Source organism: Anser brachyrhynchus (assembly GCF_964034855.1).
Source record: "Anser brachyrhynchus genome assembly, chromosome: 19".
Classification (NCBI taxonomy): domain Eukaryota; kingdom Metazoa; phylum Chordata; class Aves; order Anseriformes; family Anatidae; genus Anser; species Anser brachyrhynchus.
Genome location: NC_137712.1, coordinates 6,685,165 through 6,697,421, shown reverse-complemented (window position 1 = coordinate 6,697,421; position 12,257 = coordinate 6,685,165). Strand labels below are relative to the sequence as shown.

The window sequence follows — 12,257 nt, the reverse complement described above, 5'->3', positions numbered from 1 at the left end:
TTCTTGGGAGACTGTGCGTGCCCAATTCTGCTCCTCAGAAGGGTTTTCTTTCACAGATGCGCACTCTTGGACCAGCACTGTGTCCTAAGCTAGGCAAGAATGTACATCTTGGTCATTTGTTAATACTACAAGGCTTAATACAGTCTGTTCTCATAGTGGAGACTCAGGAACAAATTTTGTTTCAAACTGATTTTAATAAAACAGATTTCTTATAACTTCTTTAACTTTCAAAAAACTCTTTTAACTCTACAGAAGTAGAACAGTAAGACTTGCTTCACTGTGCTGGCTCCAGGCCATCCGGACAAGATCGCAAAGTTTCAAACCAGAATGATCACGAGTACTCCTGTCAAAATGTACAGGCAGGGCTCTGCCCCCATCCCATGTGGGGCCGGCAGAGCCCTGTCTCTTTGCTCCCAAAGCTGATGCTGCAGTGGGGACTAACGCAGCTGCTCTGGCTCTAAAGCTCAAGTCCTTAGCGGCAGCTCAAGGAGTTAGGCAGCTTCCAATTAAATTAAGAGTCAAAAACATCACCCCGGTAGCTTGTCTTATCTGCTTGGAAGGGGATAGAAAAGTCCAGTTACCTGGGACTGTCTCAATATTTCTTACAATGAATAACGGGGAAGCTGTAGTTTACGGCAGGAGATGGCCTAGGGCTCCTGTCTGTGACAGATTACACTCAGGGGCGAGCCTGGAGTCGGGACAGCCCCTGCCTACTGTGCTCTCTGAGGGAAGAGACTAGAGCCATAACGTTCCTCGTTTGGATTCAACAGCGCAAAACACCAGAGATCATTTTTCCTCTTTGTGACGAGAGCTTGCTTGCAAACAACCTGCATGGCATCAGGCTTCCTACAACCAGCTTTAACCAAGTGTCAGTGCCGGGGGGAGAAAAGAACCACGCTCCTATGCCCACCTGTGTGCTTCTGCACCTGTTTGTTACACAGCTAAAGAAAAACAGAACATGGAGGCGAATGGCAGGACACTACCACGGGAAGGAACAAGTAACGGGCAGAAGGTACCTCATCTATTCAACTTTTATGTTAAACCAGTGACCAGTAAATGTCCTTAGCAATGGAAAGTGTGGGGCCAGCCCACTAGACAGGAGGCTGTGATCCCTGCCCGTCAGCTTCCATGTTCTGCTGCTCGCTCTGCTGCTGGAACTCCAGGCGGGTCTGGCGGTTGGACTCCAGCAGTTCCTTCAAGCAGGCATGTAGATAATCATTCTTCTCCTCCAGGTGATCCAAGCAGGAGTTGATCTGGTCCAGCATGGAGTTTATTGCTGCATATTCTAAAAGGAAGGGAAATAAGAGACTGAACGATGCAAGTACGTTGTCGCTGCAGTTGGTGAAAGCAGTAAAAGCTTTTGCAAAACGTGCCCACAGCATTTTGGTTCTTATCTGCCACTGGGTGGGTCAAGTACGATGCAAATGAATCCTACAGGTATTGAATTCACTGGTCAAATGAAACCAACGGGAAGCTGGAGAACTGGTAACACGATCAAAGGCATGTTACCTGTGAGCAGTCCAGACCCATTCTGGGCATATCTGACAGCCTTTGATCTCATGCATAAATAGCTGAGCACAGGCTGCCTGGTAGTATGTGGTGATCCGCGCTGCTACGGGACCAAATAAATCCCAAGGACGAGTTAGCCTTTATAGTTGCCCTAGGGATCATCTTTCCTGATGAGGATGCAGGCATTCTGGCAGTGTGCCCAAGTGTTTACATTCTGTAAATTACTTGTCTAAGGTTCCCAGGCTGGGATGTGACTCACGAGGGCCTGGTTGGGTTCACGCTGCCAAAACATCACTGCCATTGCTGTGGCAGGAGCAGGGACGAGCCCCAAGGGTGCTGGTAGTGCCACCAACCTTTCCAAAGGGAGGTAAGTGTGAAGCACCACGTCCAACGTCCAACCGCAGCATTTTCACGCACCATTAAAGCTTTGGGTAATTTGAGTTAAAACCAAACTAATTCAAAGTAATCCTAATAGATGGTTTTCTTGTTAGTTTCTTATTTAAAACATCTGTTTAAAGTGCAGGAGTGTTAGTTTCAGTACAATGGCATTTCACAGTGATGCATATTAATAATGCTAATCAGATGACAGCCTGTGCTGCTGCAGTGAAACGCTTGCTTTCGGATTGTGCCAAGCAATATTCACAGTCCTAGAGAATACCCAAAAGCCAAACTGGAAAACCAGAGGAGATAAACCTCTGCTGACACATTACTTAGGAACTGCCAATTTCGCATTGGCTGAAACCCTGGCTTACAGGGGCCCCCAGGGAGCACCAGTTCTGTGTTCCTTTCTGAAACTGCACAGGCTGAGTGAACGCAGGGAGGCAGGCATCAAGCTGTGACCCAGGGGATGAGGGTTGTGAGGATCGTGGGTAGGGCATGGGGAAGGAGGCCTGCGTGGGTGGGACAAGCCCACAGCTCACCGGCTGGCGCTGGCTCTTCTCCCTGAGCAGCTGGGAGAGCACCAGAGCCAAGCATGACACACGCAGCGCCTAGCTGGAGTGGTGCTCTGAGCCAATGGGGAATACAGAGAAGGGGATGAGGATGTGTGTACCCTTGTAGCAAGCTCCTAGGGATGAAGGTGAAGCCGTGCTGAAATCCCCCAGCCTCACAAGCCCAGCTTTGCCCCGCTCAGCTGCTGAGCCCAGACAGTTTTATAGGCAGGGTTCCCAGAGCCCAGCACAGCAAGCTCAGGCGCTGCCAGTGCCAGCAGGAAACTCGGTCTTCCTGGGAGGCAGAGGGATGATGCCAGGGAGAGCCCACACTGCAGCTCGGGGGCATGCAGGGGGTGGAGAACACGGGGCAACGGGACTCTGCATCAGCACCCCGTGGTCATGCTGGCCCCAGGCCCCCGAATGTCCATGAGTAACGGAGCTCCTCAGCTCGATGTAGGATTTGATCTGCGTGTGATGCTCCATGTTCAGACTAACAGCGACAAGACCCGAAGCAGATACAACAGCTAATTCTGACAACTAACATTATTCACTAGCTTGGTCGAGAAGGCTGTAATCACAGTGGGAACCTAATTACTCTCAGTGCCTAGAGCTCCAGAGAAGGCCATTTAAGTTGTGCAGCTCTCAGAAGTGGAAAAAAAAATCATGTAAAAACATTTTATTTGATTGACTTCTGCTAGTTGCAAGCTTGGTTTATTTTTAAGGAAAATTAGCCACCTCTTTTAATGAAGGTGTTGACCGAGAGTATGGCAATCACATTGTTTAGTCCCCTGCATTTTAACAGGAACTGTTGCCAAAAAAAAAAAATAAATTCCTATTTAAGGTCAAGGAAGTGATCTACACTTAACTGAGTCTCAGCACAACTAAACCAGGAAATATCTACAGATCTTTATGACCAGCTACAGCACACAAAACCCCAGCCTATCACCAGCAGAACACTTAATGGAGAGACTTGATAGGGATCAGATTTGGTGACTTTCTCCACCACAGCTACTCTTAGCTCTTCAGAAAGTTTCAAACACAAATACTGAGGGACGATGCAGAGCGGTGACAACTCTCGGGGTATCACAGAGCAGAAACGACCTCCTGTCAGGGCAGGAGGGTCCCAGACACAACTATGAGGTTCACTGACGCAGGTTACATCTGGAAACCAAAGGGTCTTCTGGGAATCACAGAATGTTAGAGATTGGAAGGGACCTTGAAAGATCATCTAGTCCAATCCCCCTGCTGGAGCAGGAACACCTAGATCAGGTCGCACAGGAAGGTGTCCTGGTGCGTTCTGAATGTCTCCAGAGAAGGAGACTCCACAACCCCCCTGGGGATCCTGTTTCTGAGCTCTGTCACCCTCACTATGATGAAGTTTCTTCCCACGTTCAAGTGGAACCTCCCATGTTCCAGCTTGCACCCATTGCCCCTCGTCTGGGAAAGCGTAACTCAACTCTTCACCATTTTCAAGAGTGGCGATGTGCTTAGCCTTTGGAAGACTTCCAGTTTTACGAGTGACCCACCCAGACACACCACAGCTCTGCTGTCCTCTCATCTCCTCAAACACCTTTACCCTGACGGGACAGAACCAGAAGCCCCACGAGCCTGGCACCGCAGCAGCGCCCGGAGGCGGGCTCAGCCGAGCCGATTTACCACAGCCCCGTTCCCCAGCCCCTGCCTCTCCCCGATCTGCCCGTGTCACCCGCGCTGCGACTCCTGAACGCGAACCTCCTCCTCCTCCTCGCTCATCCCCGGCCGGCGGCGGCCCCACGCACCTTCCTCCCCGAAGCCGTCCCCGGCCCCGTCCCCATCCCCGGCCCCGTCCTCGCCGTCCCGCCCCGGGGGGCCCAGCGGCGCGGGCGGCTCCGCGTTGGGTCCCGCCATCGCCGCGCTGCCACGCCCGGGGGCGGGGCGGCCGGCGGCCAATGGGAGCGCTGCGTTCCCCTCGCGTCACGCGGGCCGGCGGGCAGGAGCTGGGTAAAGTTTGTGGTTAGCGTTGTGCGGGGCGCGGGGCGCGTGGGAGGGTGGGGTGCGCCGTGCGGGCACCTGGCGGGGAGGTCGCCCCGCACGCTGCGTGCGGCTTTTGTTCTTCTTTTCCTGGGTGTTTTCCCCAAATGAATTACCAACGTGAAGCTGTTGCCTCGCCCTGCGGTGTCTTCGCTCCCTCAAGGCCTTCCAATCCATAACCACTGCAAAGTGCATTTGGATGCATAATGAAGTTGGTCTCTGGGACCACCATCGCCATCCAGTGATTTTTTTTTTTTCCCCAAGAAAACTTATCTGTGTGATCAGGCCTGCACCTCCTGCAGACAGAGCGTCCCGCGGCGCCATGGCTGCAGCAGACAGATGCCTGTGCTGCTGAGCTCCAGGCTGCAGCCGTGCACCCTGCTGCTGTCACCGGTTCTGCGTGGCTGCTGGGCGGTTCACACCAGCCCCGGGTCACCTTTGCTTCTCCTCTGCCCCAAAATAACGAGTTCACTTTGTCTTTCCTTGTCCTTGACACACTATCAGTTGTACTTCACGCAGCCTGAGGAAGCCTAATCATTGGAGAATTTTTTCATCCCTGGGAGAGATGTCACAGGGATGGAAATAACTCGCAATTAGAGCATTAAGTTAAACAGCTCAAACCCAGTTCCAAGACTCCATAATTAAGTGGGTATCTGGGGTGAACAAGAAAGATAAGGTTATGTCCTCATCTGACATCACAGCCGGCTCTTTTCCTTTCTGCAGAGGCACCCACGGCAAACTGGGCCCCTTGCTGTGCCCTAGGCAGGGGAATTGAACATTAGTATAATGAATACTGTGACTGTAATGGAAAACGGGGATGATTCGCAGTGTGAAGTGTTGCGTTTGCACTGCGGGTACCTGCGGGTCAGAGGCTACAACCCCGCCGGGCAGAACGCGCCCTTAGAGGACACATTATTTAACTTCAACCTTATAATTTGGCGTCTTCTCAGCGAGCCCGGATTTAATAAACACCGCGAGGAAGCCGGCCCGCGTCGCTGTGCCACCAGAGAGGCCCTCAGCACTCACACAATCTCCCCGCGCCCGCCTGGGGCGGCTTTGAACCGCTCCTCTTTCGCTTTTTTCCCTTTTTACCTCAGCGCGGCGGCCGCCATTTTGTGGGCGGGGAGGCGCCGCGGGGCGGCCGCTCGGAGCCCCCCGCCCCTGCGCGCCGTGCCCGCAAGATGGCGGCTGCCGGCCGGGCCTGGAGGGCCGCCGTGCTGCTGTCGCCTTGGCGGCTGCGGGCCCCGTGCCGAGCCTACGGCGCTGCGGCGGGGGGCGGCGGCGGCGGCCGTCGCTTGCTCCTGGGCGCTGCCTTCGCCCTGGGTGGCGGCACCGGTCTCTACCTGGCGGCGCAACACCGCCTGCGGGAGCACTCGGCCGCTGAGGTAACGCGCCGCCGGGCCCGCTCGTTGCCTGCGGCGGGTCTCGCCTTCCCTCCGCCGCGCTCCCTGGCCTCAAGGCCGGCCCCGAGGCTTTGTCCGCGCTCCCTCAGTCCCTTCCTTTGCCTCCTTGTCCCCGCAAGGCCAGGGCCTGGCGGCGGGGAGCCTCCCGGGGCCCGGGGGAAACACTTCCAGGGGGGCGCGGAGCGGGTTCTGTCGTCTCTGAGGACCACACGGCCGCTTTTGCTCAGTTTTCAGTCAGGAAACCGCTTAAAATTATGTAAATATTTTTTACAGCCGCGCTCTTCTTGAGCGGTTGTACAAAGTGCCTGTCAGAACTGAGAGCTTGCTGGGGATGTGAAGCTGCATTCTCTGTTAGATAATTGCTGCTTTTTGCCAGCACCCACAGAGAGTTGTGTAACCAAATAAGTTGCAAATAAGAAGCAAAGTGAGATGGCTGCGTTTGTTTTATAATGTATGACTACTGGCCAGCACGTGTCAGATTGCTGAAGTACCAGCAGTGTTGGGAAACATCCCTGCTGCGATGCTTCGCTCTCTGTGCTACTCCAGGTTCTCCTCTCTGAGTTGAGGACAGGTTGGTTAATCCCAGGAAACTGAATTTAGGCCAATGCATGCCTAAAATCTTTATGTTCCGGCAGATTTTACCTCTGTGTTTCTATAACCAATTGTGGTATAGTACCGCCACCCCTTGCTGTAGTGTGATCAACAGCAAAGTCTCTTTTTCTTCCCATACTGTGTGCTCCACAAAGGCTATTGGGTGGAGGGGAATAGAATTTTAAAAGCCTTTTTTTTTTTTAAAGACCGTTAAATACAATTGTGATTTTCCTCAGTTACGGATTTTTGTGTAGAACAGTAAGCTGTCAGTATCTAACTTCTTTTTCTTGGCTGTGAGTAGGAGTTTTCAACAGGTTAACTAGAAGTTTAGAAAAACAGGTGATTTGTGATGTCATTTGAAGAAAGCATCTGTTAGCAGAGAGATTTTAATTATCAGAAGTTGAAATTCAATGTCAATGACTAAGACTATAACAAAGATAAGGGTTAAGTAAAGATAATGTTTCTATTTAATGGAAAATTAAAGCTTGTGGTCTCTTCCTTCCCCAGCTGCCTGCAGGGGACCTGCAGCTTACCCTCTACCAATATAAAACATGCCCTTTCTGCAGTAAAGTCCGAGCTTTTCTTGATTATCATGGGCTGCCCTATGAAATTGTGGAAGTGAACCCGATAATGAGGAAAGAAATCAAATTCTCTTCCTACAGAAAGGTGCCTATCCTGCTAGCTAACGCTGGAAGCACTCTGGTAAGTCTTACCATGCTGAAAGCTTGATTTCCCCGTAAGCAGTGGTTTGGAGGTTTTTATCTCTCTGTGCTTTGTTACACGCAGTATAATCTTCAAATCATATTTTATTCTCTCAGGAGCTTAAGATTTGTTCCTTGCTTTGTGGCATCCTATGCCCTGGTCTAATCAGAGTTTTTTAAGTCTTCCAAGGTGTGTTATTTCGTGTAGTAACTCTGTAATCCAGTGCTTGTTTGGCTTCTATCAGCCTTTAAGCAGGATATGTTCTGTGCCAGAGGTAAAAAGAATGGCTTGTATCTTATGAGATCTCAAGACTACTGACAATTCAACTATCTGTGGCTTTTTTAATGTCAGTGTTGCTTTTCTATTTGCTGCAAAAAGCCTAAATCCAAAACCTGCTAGTATTGCTTGAGTACCTGGCCCTTAGGTCCTCTCTTGTCACGATGAAGGACAAATTTGAAATGATACTCTAAAATGATCACTGCAGAGATCTGCATGAGGGCTTTAGGCTTGCAGGATGGCCGGTGGAAATGGATGAAGGGAAAAAGGGACTGTGGTACTAACTTGGAACCTTAGCATGAGGGGGAAAAGGCTTTGGAAGATTTCCATTTCAATTTCACCAGTTCCTTTTAAAAGTTTGTCTTAATTCTGTTTTCAGCAATTGAATGACTCTTCAGTGATCATCAGTGCAATAAAGACCTATCTCATTTCCAAGTAAGAAAAGGGGGTGATGGGAGAAGAGTTGAATGTGATTATCTCCAGAAAACTGGAGCTTTAGAAGACTCTTTGAGTCAGTTGTTAGTGTCTTGCTGACCTTAGCCTCTGAAGCTATGGGTGTTTGGCCAGCTGACTTGGCTGTGATGGAGCGAATGATGCATGTATATGTTGGGATGTGTGTGCAGTGAAACACATCTTCTACCTTTCAGAACTACTCTTTTTCACCTGTGAAATTCTCTTTGTGTAAAACCTGCTTAAATGTGGTTAGTAGAACTAACTAGAGTTAGTTCTGGAACTAAGCTTACATTTAGCCATACCATCTAGAGTGAAATTGTTGTACCTGTGTCCTTTGGATCCATACTAAAAACATTTGACAATTGTGAGAAGCTCTATGCCTGCAAAAACTTCCCATCTGGCACAGAAAAGTAATGTATGCTAATAGTGGTTATTTGAAAGTAGCTGTTGCAGCTAGTTTCAAATTGGAAAGCTCACGCACTTGTCTTTAGACTAATACATCAAATCTTTTGATCTCTTCTTTGCTCTTGCCCATTTTTGTAGCAGCCAAATCAGGTGTGAACTGTGTTTCTGTCCACAGGAGGAATAGCTTAGAAGAGATTGTGTCCTTTTATCCTCCTATGAAAACTGTGACTGATCAAGGCAAGGAGGTATTTGAGTATGGGAATAAATACTGGCTCATGCTGGATGAGAAGGAGACAAAGCGAGTCTATCCTGTCAAAGAAGTGAGAGTGTAAGTGCTTTTAAGTTTCTGGGTCCTCCAAGTAAGCTTACAGCCTACTACTCCCAGATATCCTCAGGGGTGGTGCATAAGTAAGGTCCTGTGGGTACTGACTACTCCTTTAAACACTCCCTTGATATTTAAAACCTCGGTAGCTATGGTGTTTTGATGTGTATTTTGCATAATTTGAAACTATGTTGTTAGATGGTCTAGTTCCCACCGTGGTGGTCACACTACCCTTCAGTTGCCTCCAGTTTCCTTCTTGGCCTTTCCTTTATGTCACAGAGGAATGCTATGGAGTACTCGTTTCCCAAGGCTGTACTTTCTGCTTTAGTTCTCGTATTGGGAGGAGGAGCTAGTGCTCTATCTTTAGTCTTAATTTTAGATAGAGATTGAAGGAGCCTTGCCAAAGTTACTGCTCCTGAGTGCATTTCAGAGAGGTCACCAGAGCACAAGGCTGGGTGGGATTTTGACGTTACTTGTCCTTGGTACAAACTCTGGCTAATGTCACTGTGATTCTGTCTGCCTCCTGTAGCCCTGCAGTCCCTACCTTACTCACTGAAAAATCTCTTTTGAATGCCTGCAGGGAAGAAATGAAGTGGAGAAAATGGGCTGACGATTGGCTTGTTCACCTCATCTCCCCCAATGTCTACCGTACCCCAAGAGAAGCCTTCGCGTCTTTTGATTACATTGTCCGTGAGGGAAAGTTTGGCACCGTGGAAGGTTTCTTTGCCAAGTACATGGGGGCCATTGCCATGTTCTTCATTAGCAAGAGGCTGAAGAAAAGGTTGGTACCGCTGAACACTAAATACACAGGAATAGCTCCCTAACTGCCTTAGCTATGAACTCCAGAGGTCAAAGGGCAGAATTTTAAACCAAACCAGTATTTTAAACCAAACCGTTTCATGCAATGCGAGTAATAGCTGTACTTCTTTACCCAGAGGTACTGAACCTCTCTACTCGTCTACTGTTTATTCACTGGCTGTCCCCTTCACCTTAAAATACCTTCCTAATTCCCCAGCCCGTAAGATTAGAGATGATGAAAGGTTAAAGAAAGAAACAAACTAGTGTCTTCAGGCTGGTTTTCTTCTTTATTTAGACATCACCTCCGAGATGATGTCCGACAAGACTTGTACGAAGCAGTTGATGAGTGGGTAAAAGCCATCGGCAAACATCGGCTGTTCATGGGTGGAAACCAGCCGAATCTTGCTGACTTGGTAAGGGGCTCATTCCTCTATCTGTAGTGACCTATATTACAAATTGTTTGGTTGCTGATCCACGTGAAATGGTGAATATGAATATAGGCAGAGAAGGCGAATTATGTGAGATATATGTCCTTTGTGCAGTAACACAATTCCCACACGAAAGGGGCTTAGAATACTTGTGTTAAAATAGGACATTTGTTGTTTTCCTCCAGAGAAATGTTCCCTAAGACAGAGCCCACAGTACCCTTCTGCAGGTGGATGTTACAGATTTTGTGGAAGCGTGATAAAAGCAGGTTACAAGCCAGAACACGGCTCTGACTAGTGAGTGCTGAACAGAGCCTCACACCTGCACAGGTTTTATTACACTCAGTGCTGCTGGGGTGTCTTTGCAGGCAGCAGAGCAGAGTGGAGCATGATTCATTCCCTGCACCAGCAGTTCTCCCTGGAATGCAAGTGAAGCATTTTCTACCAGGGCTTGCTACTGAGATGGGATTAACTATTGCCCCATAACTGCATGTAGATTTTGTGTTTACTTACCATTTCCTCATGGAAAAAGCATGTGCATTCTTACTATTTTTCTGCCTGCTCAGTCTTCCTTACTAATCAGAGTTGCGGAGTAGATGGCAGAGCAGATAAAGAGCCCTTACTCTCTAGGCTATCGAGGCACTCTCATTGTTACCCTAAGCTATTCTCCACCACTGACTTTCTCAGTGTTGTTCTAATCTTCATCCTCTGGCACAGGCTGTATATGGGGTCCTCCGAGTCATGGAAGGGCTGGAAGCCTTTGACGACATGATGGTTCACACCAAGATTCAGCCTTGGTACCAGCGCATGGAAGAAGTCATTCAAAAAGCTGAAGTTGCAGTCTGATGCCAGCTTCAGCTGCCTTTCTGAAGTACTTGCATGGAAAAAGCTTCAGAAGGAATGACGTTTTATTTTTTAAAGAGTTGAATGGACTGGTCACACCTAATGGACTGACACGCAGGTACAGAGACTGTCCCATTTAGGGTCCTAAGTCTCAGCGAGCAAAAGGGATCCAGCTGTGCACAAGTTTGAATGTGATATTTAGAAGGATGGGGACAGGTAAAAGGAAGGGATCTTGGACACTGCTAGAAAGGAGAAGCTCTGACTGAACTGAAGAGTGCACTGAACAGGCTTCTTTTAGGTGAGAGCCGTGCTCAGAGCAGGTTACTGTAAAAGCAAGCTGCTTTCGTGGCTAGTAAGTGTTACGGCCATATCAGATACAGTAGGTCTGAGCAGCTTTTGCTTCAGGCTGTCTTCCTCCATTCATCCATGTCATCCGAAGTGTTTTTTTGAGTGAGACACTGGATACTAGATTTTAAATGACTCTTAATTTTTCCTGCAATAGAATCCAGTAAGCCCAGTGCTGAGGGAACTGGAGGAATCCATGACACTGGCAAAGGCATCCTTCCTAAGTCAGAAAAGATGCTGCGCTCGACAGATTATAAGCTTTTACTCTTCCATGTAAACGGTTCTTTCACTACCTGGTTCTGTACGGTCTGCAAGGATAAAGGCTCTTTCTGTGCCCTTTGTGAGATCTGTGAATTCTTACCTGTAACGCCCCCAAATCACACCCTACACAGAAATCACTCATGCAAAACAGTTAAAGATTTGTCTTGCATGACGTCTCTCTGGAATACCCCTGAAAGTCTGTTTGTTTTGGAAAACAAGAAGGATTAAGAGGAATCTGCATCCTTGGGATCTCTAGATGTTTCTGTCATACAGGAGTAACAAAGGGTTTGCTGTTGTAGCACTCGAATTAGGAGCGATCACTGGGGTTATCGTCACGTGTAATGTCGTCTACTGAGCTGTGCTCTGCAGAAGGGCCTGATGTTTTTCCCAGTGAGAGAGAATAGAGGTTTGAATGCAAGCGATCCTCTCTGCAGCCCAAGGCTTAAACTTCATTAATTATCAGTTTCAAAAAGTTGTTTCTGCAGAAGAAAACATACATTTCAAGGAAACTGCTTTGTTGACATTACGAGTGCAGCTGGAAGCTGTCTGTAACGCAGTGACTTGCACTTCGTGAGTTGGGGGGGAGCTTTATTTGTATAACAACAGCCGTTGTGATAGTTCTATTGTTTTTTCCCCTAAATGTACAGAAATGGAAGAAATATCAGCAGGAAAACTAGTTACAAATTCAGTTATATGCTGGGGAGAAAGAGAATGTTTACAGTAAAACCAGCTGGTTTGGTGCTTTTTTTTTGTCATGACTCACTGCATTTGTTAAAGGTGTTCTGTAGTACCAAAAGAACAAAGTTCGGGTGGGCGATGTTTGTTGGTTTTATTTATTTATTGTACTGAAGGCACAACAGGAGTTTGAAGAACCCCTTTATGGCACCTAGAGAAGCGTCCAGAGCCTCTCGAGAGCCAGAACACGCTGAGCTGCCACCTGAAGCCTCCCCAGCTCCTTGTAGCGACCTGAGCCGCGCTGGGG

The 12,257-nt window shown here is 48.5% G+C and overlaps 2 protein-coding genes across 2 annotated transcripts; one reads left to right on the top strand and one right to left on the bottom strand.

The window, feature by feature from the left end:
* Window positions 1-174: 174 nt before the first annotated feature.
* Window positions 175-4,385, bottom strand: BBLN (bublin coiled coil protein). The gene is made up of 2 exons (XM_080562453.1): window positions 4,220-4,385; window positions 175-1,285 (listed from the first exon to the last, which is right to left on the bottom strand). Exons 1-2 carry the CDS (start codon window positions 4,326-4,328, stop codon window positions 1,092-1,094), a joined length of 303 nt encoding a protein of 100 aa, XP_080418579.1. The 5' UTR covers window positions 4,329-4,385; the 3' UTR covers window positions 175-1,091.
* Window positions 4,386-5,563: 1,178 nt separating this feature from the next.
* Window positions 5,564-11,350, top strand: PTGES2 (prostaglandin E synthase 2). Its single transcript, XM_080562448.1, has 7 exons — window positions 5,564-5,836; window positions 6,953-7,147; window positions 7,803-7,858; window positions 8,457-8,609; window positions 9,184-9,384; window positions 9,697-9,814; window positions 10,544-11,350. The coding sequence occupies exons 1-7, from the start codon at window positions 5,633-5,635 to the stop codon at window positions 10,670-10,672; spliced, it is 1,056 nt and encodes a 351-aa protein (XP_080418574.1). The 5' UTR covers window positions 5,564-5,632; the 3' UTR covers window positions 10,673-11,350.
* The last annotated feature ends 907 nt before the right edge of the window (window positions 11,351-12,257 follow it).

Bases quoted from the DNA above. Each gene is read 5' to 3' on its own strand.
- BBLN (XM_080562453.1), bottom strand. From the start codon at position 4,328: ATGGCGGGACCCAACGCGGAGCCGCCCGCGCCGCTGGGCCCCCCGGGG. The intron at 1,286-4,219 runs GTGCGTGGGGCC...CCTTCCTTTTAG, and splicing joins GGACGGCTTCGGGGAGGAAG to AATATGCAGCAATAAACTCC.
- PTGES2 (XM_080562448.1), top strand. From the start codon at position 5,633: ATGGCGGCTGCCGGCCGGGCCTGGAGGGCCGCCGTGCTGCTGTCGCCT. The intron at 5,837-6,952 runs GTAACGCGCCGC...TTCCTTCCCCAG, and splicing joins GGGAGCACTCGGCCGCTGAG to CTGCCTGCAGGGGACCTGCA. The intron at 7,859-8,456 runs GTAAGAAAAGGG...TTCTGTCCACAG, and splicing joins AAGACCTATCTCATTTCCAA to GAGGAATAGCTTAGAAGAGA.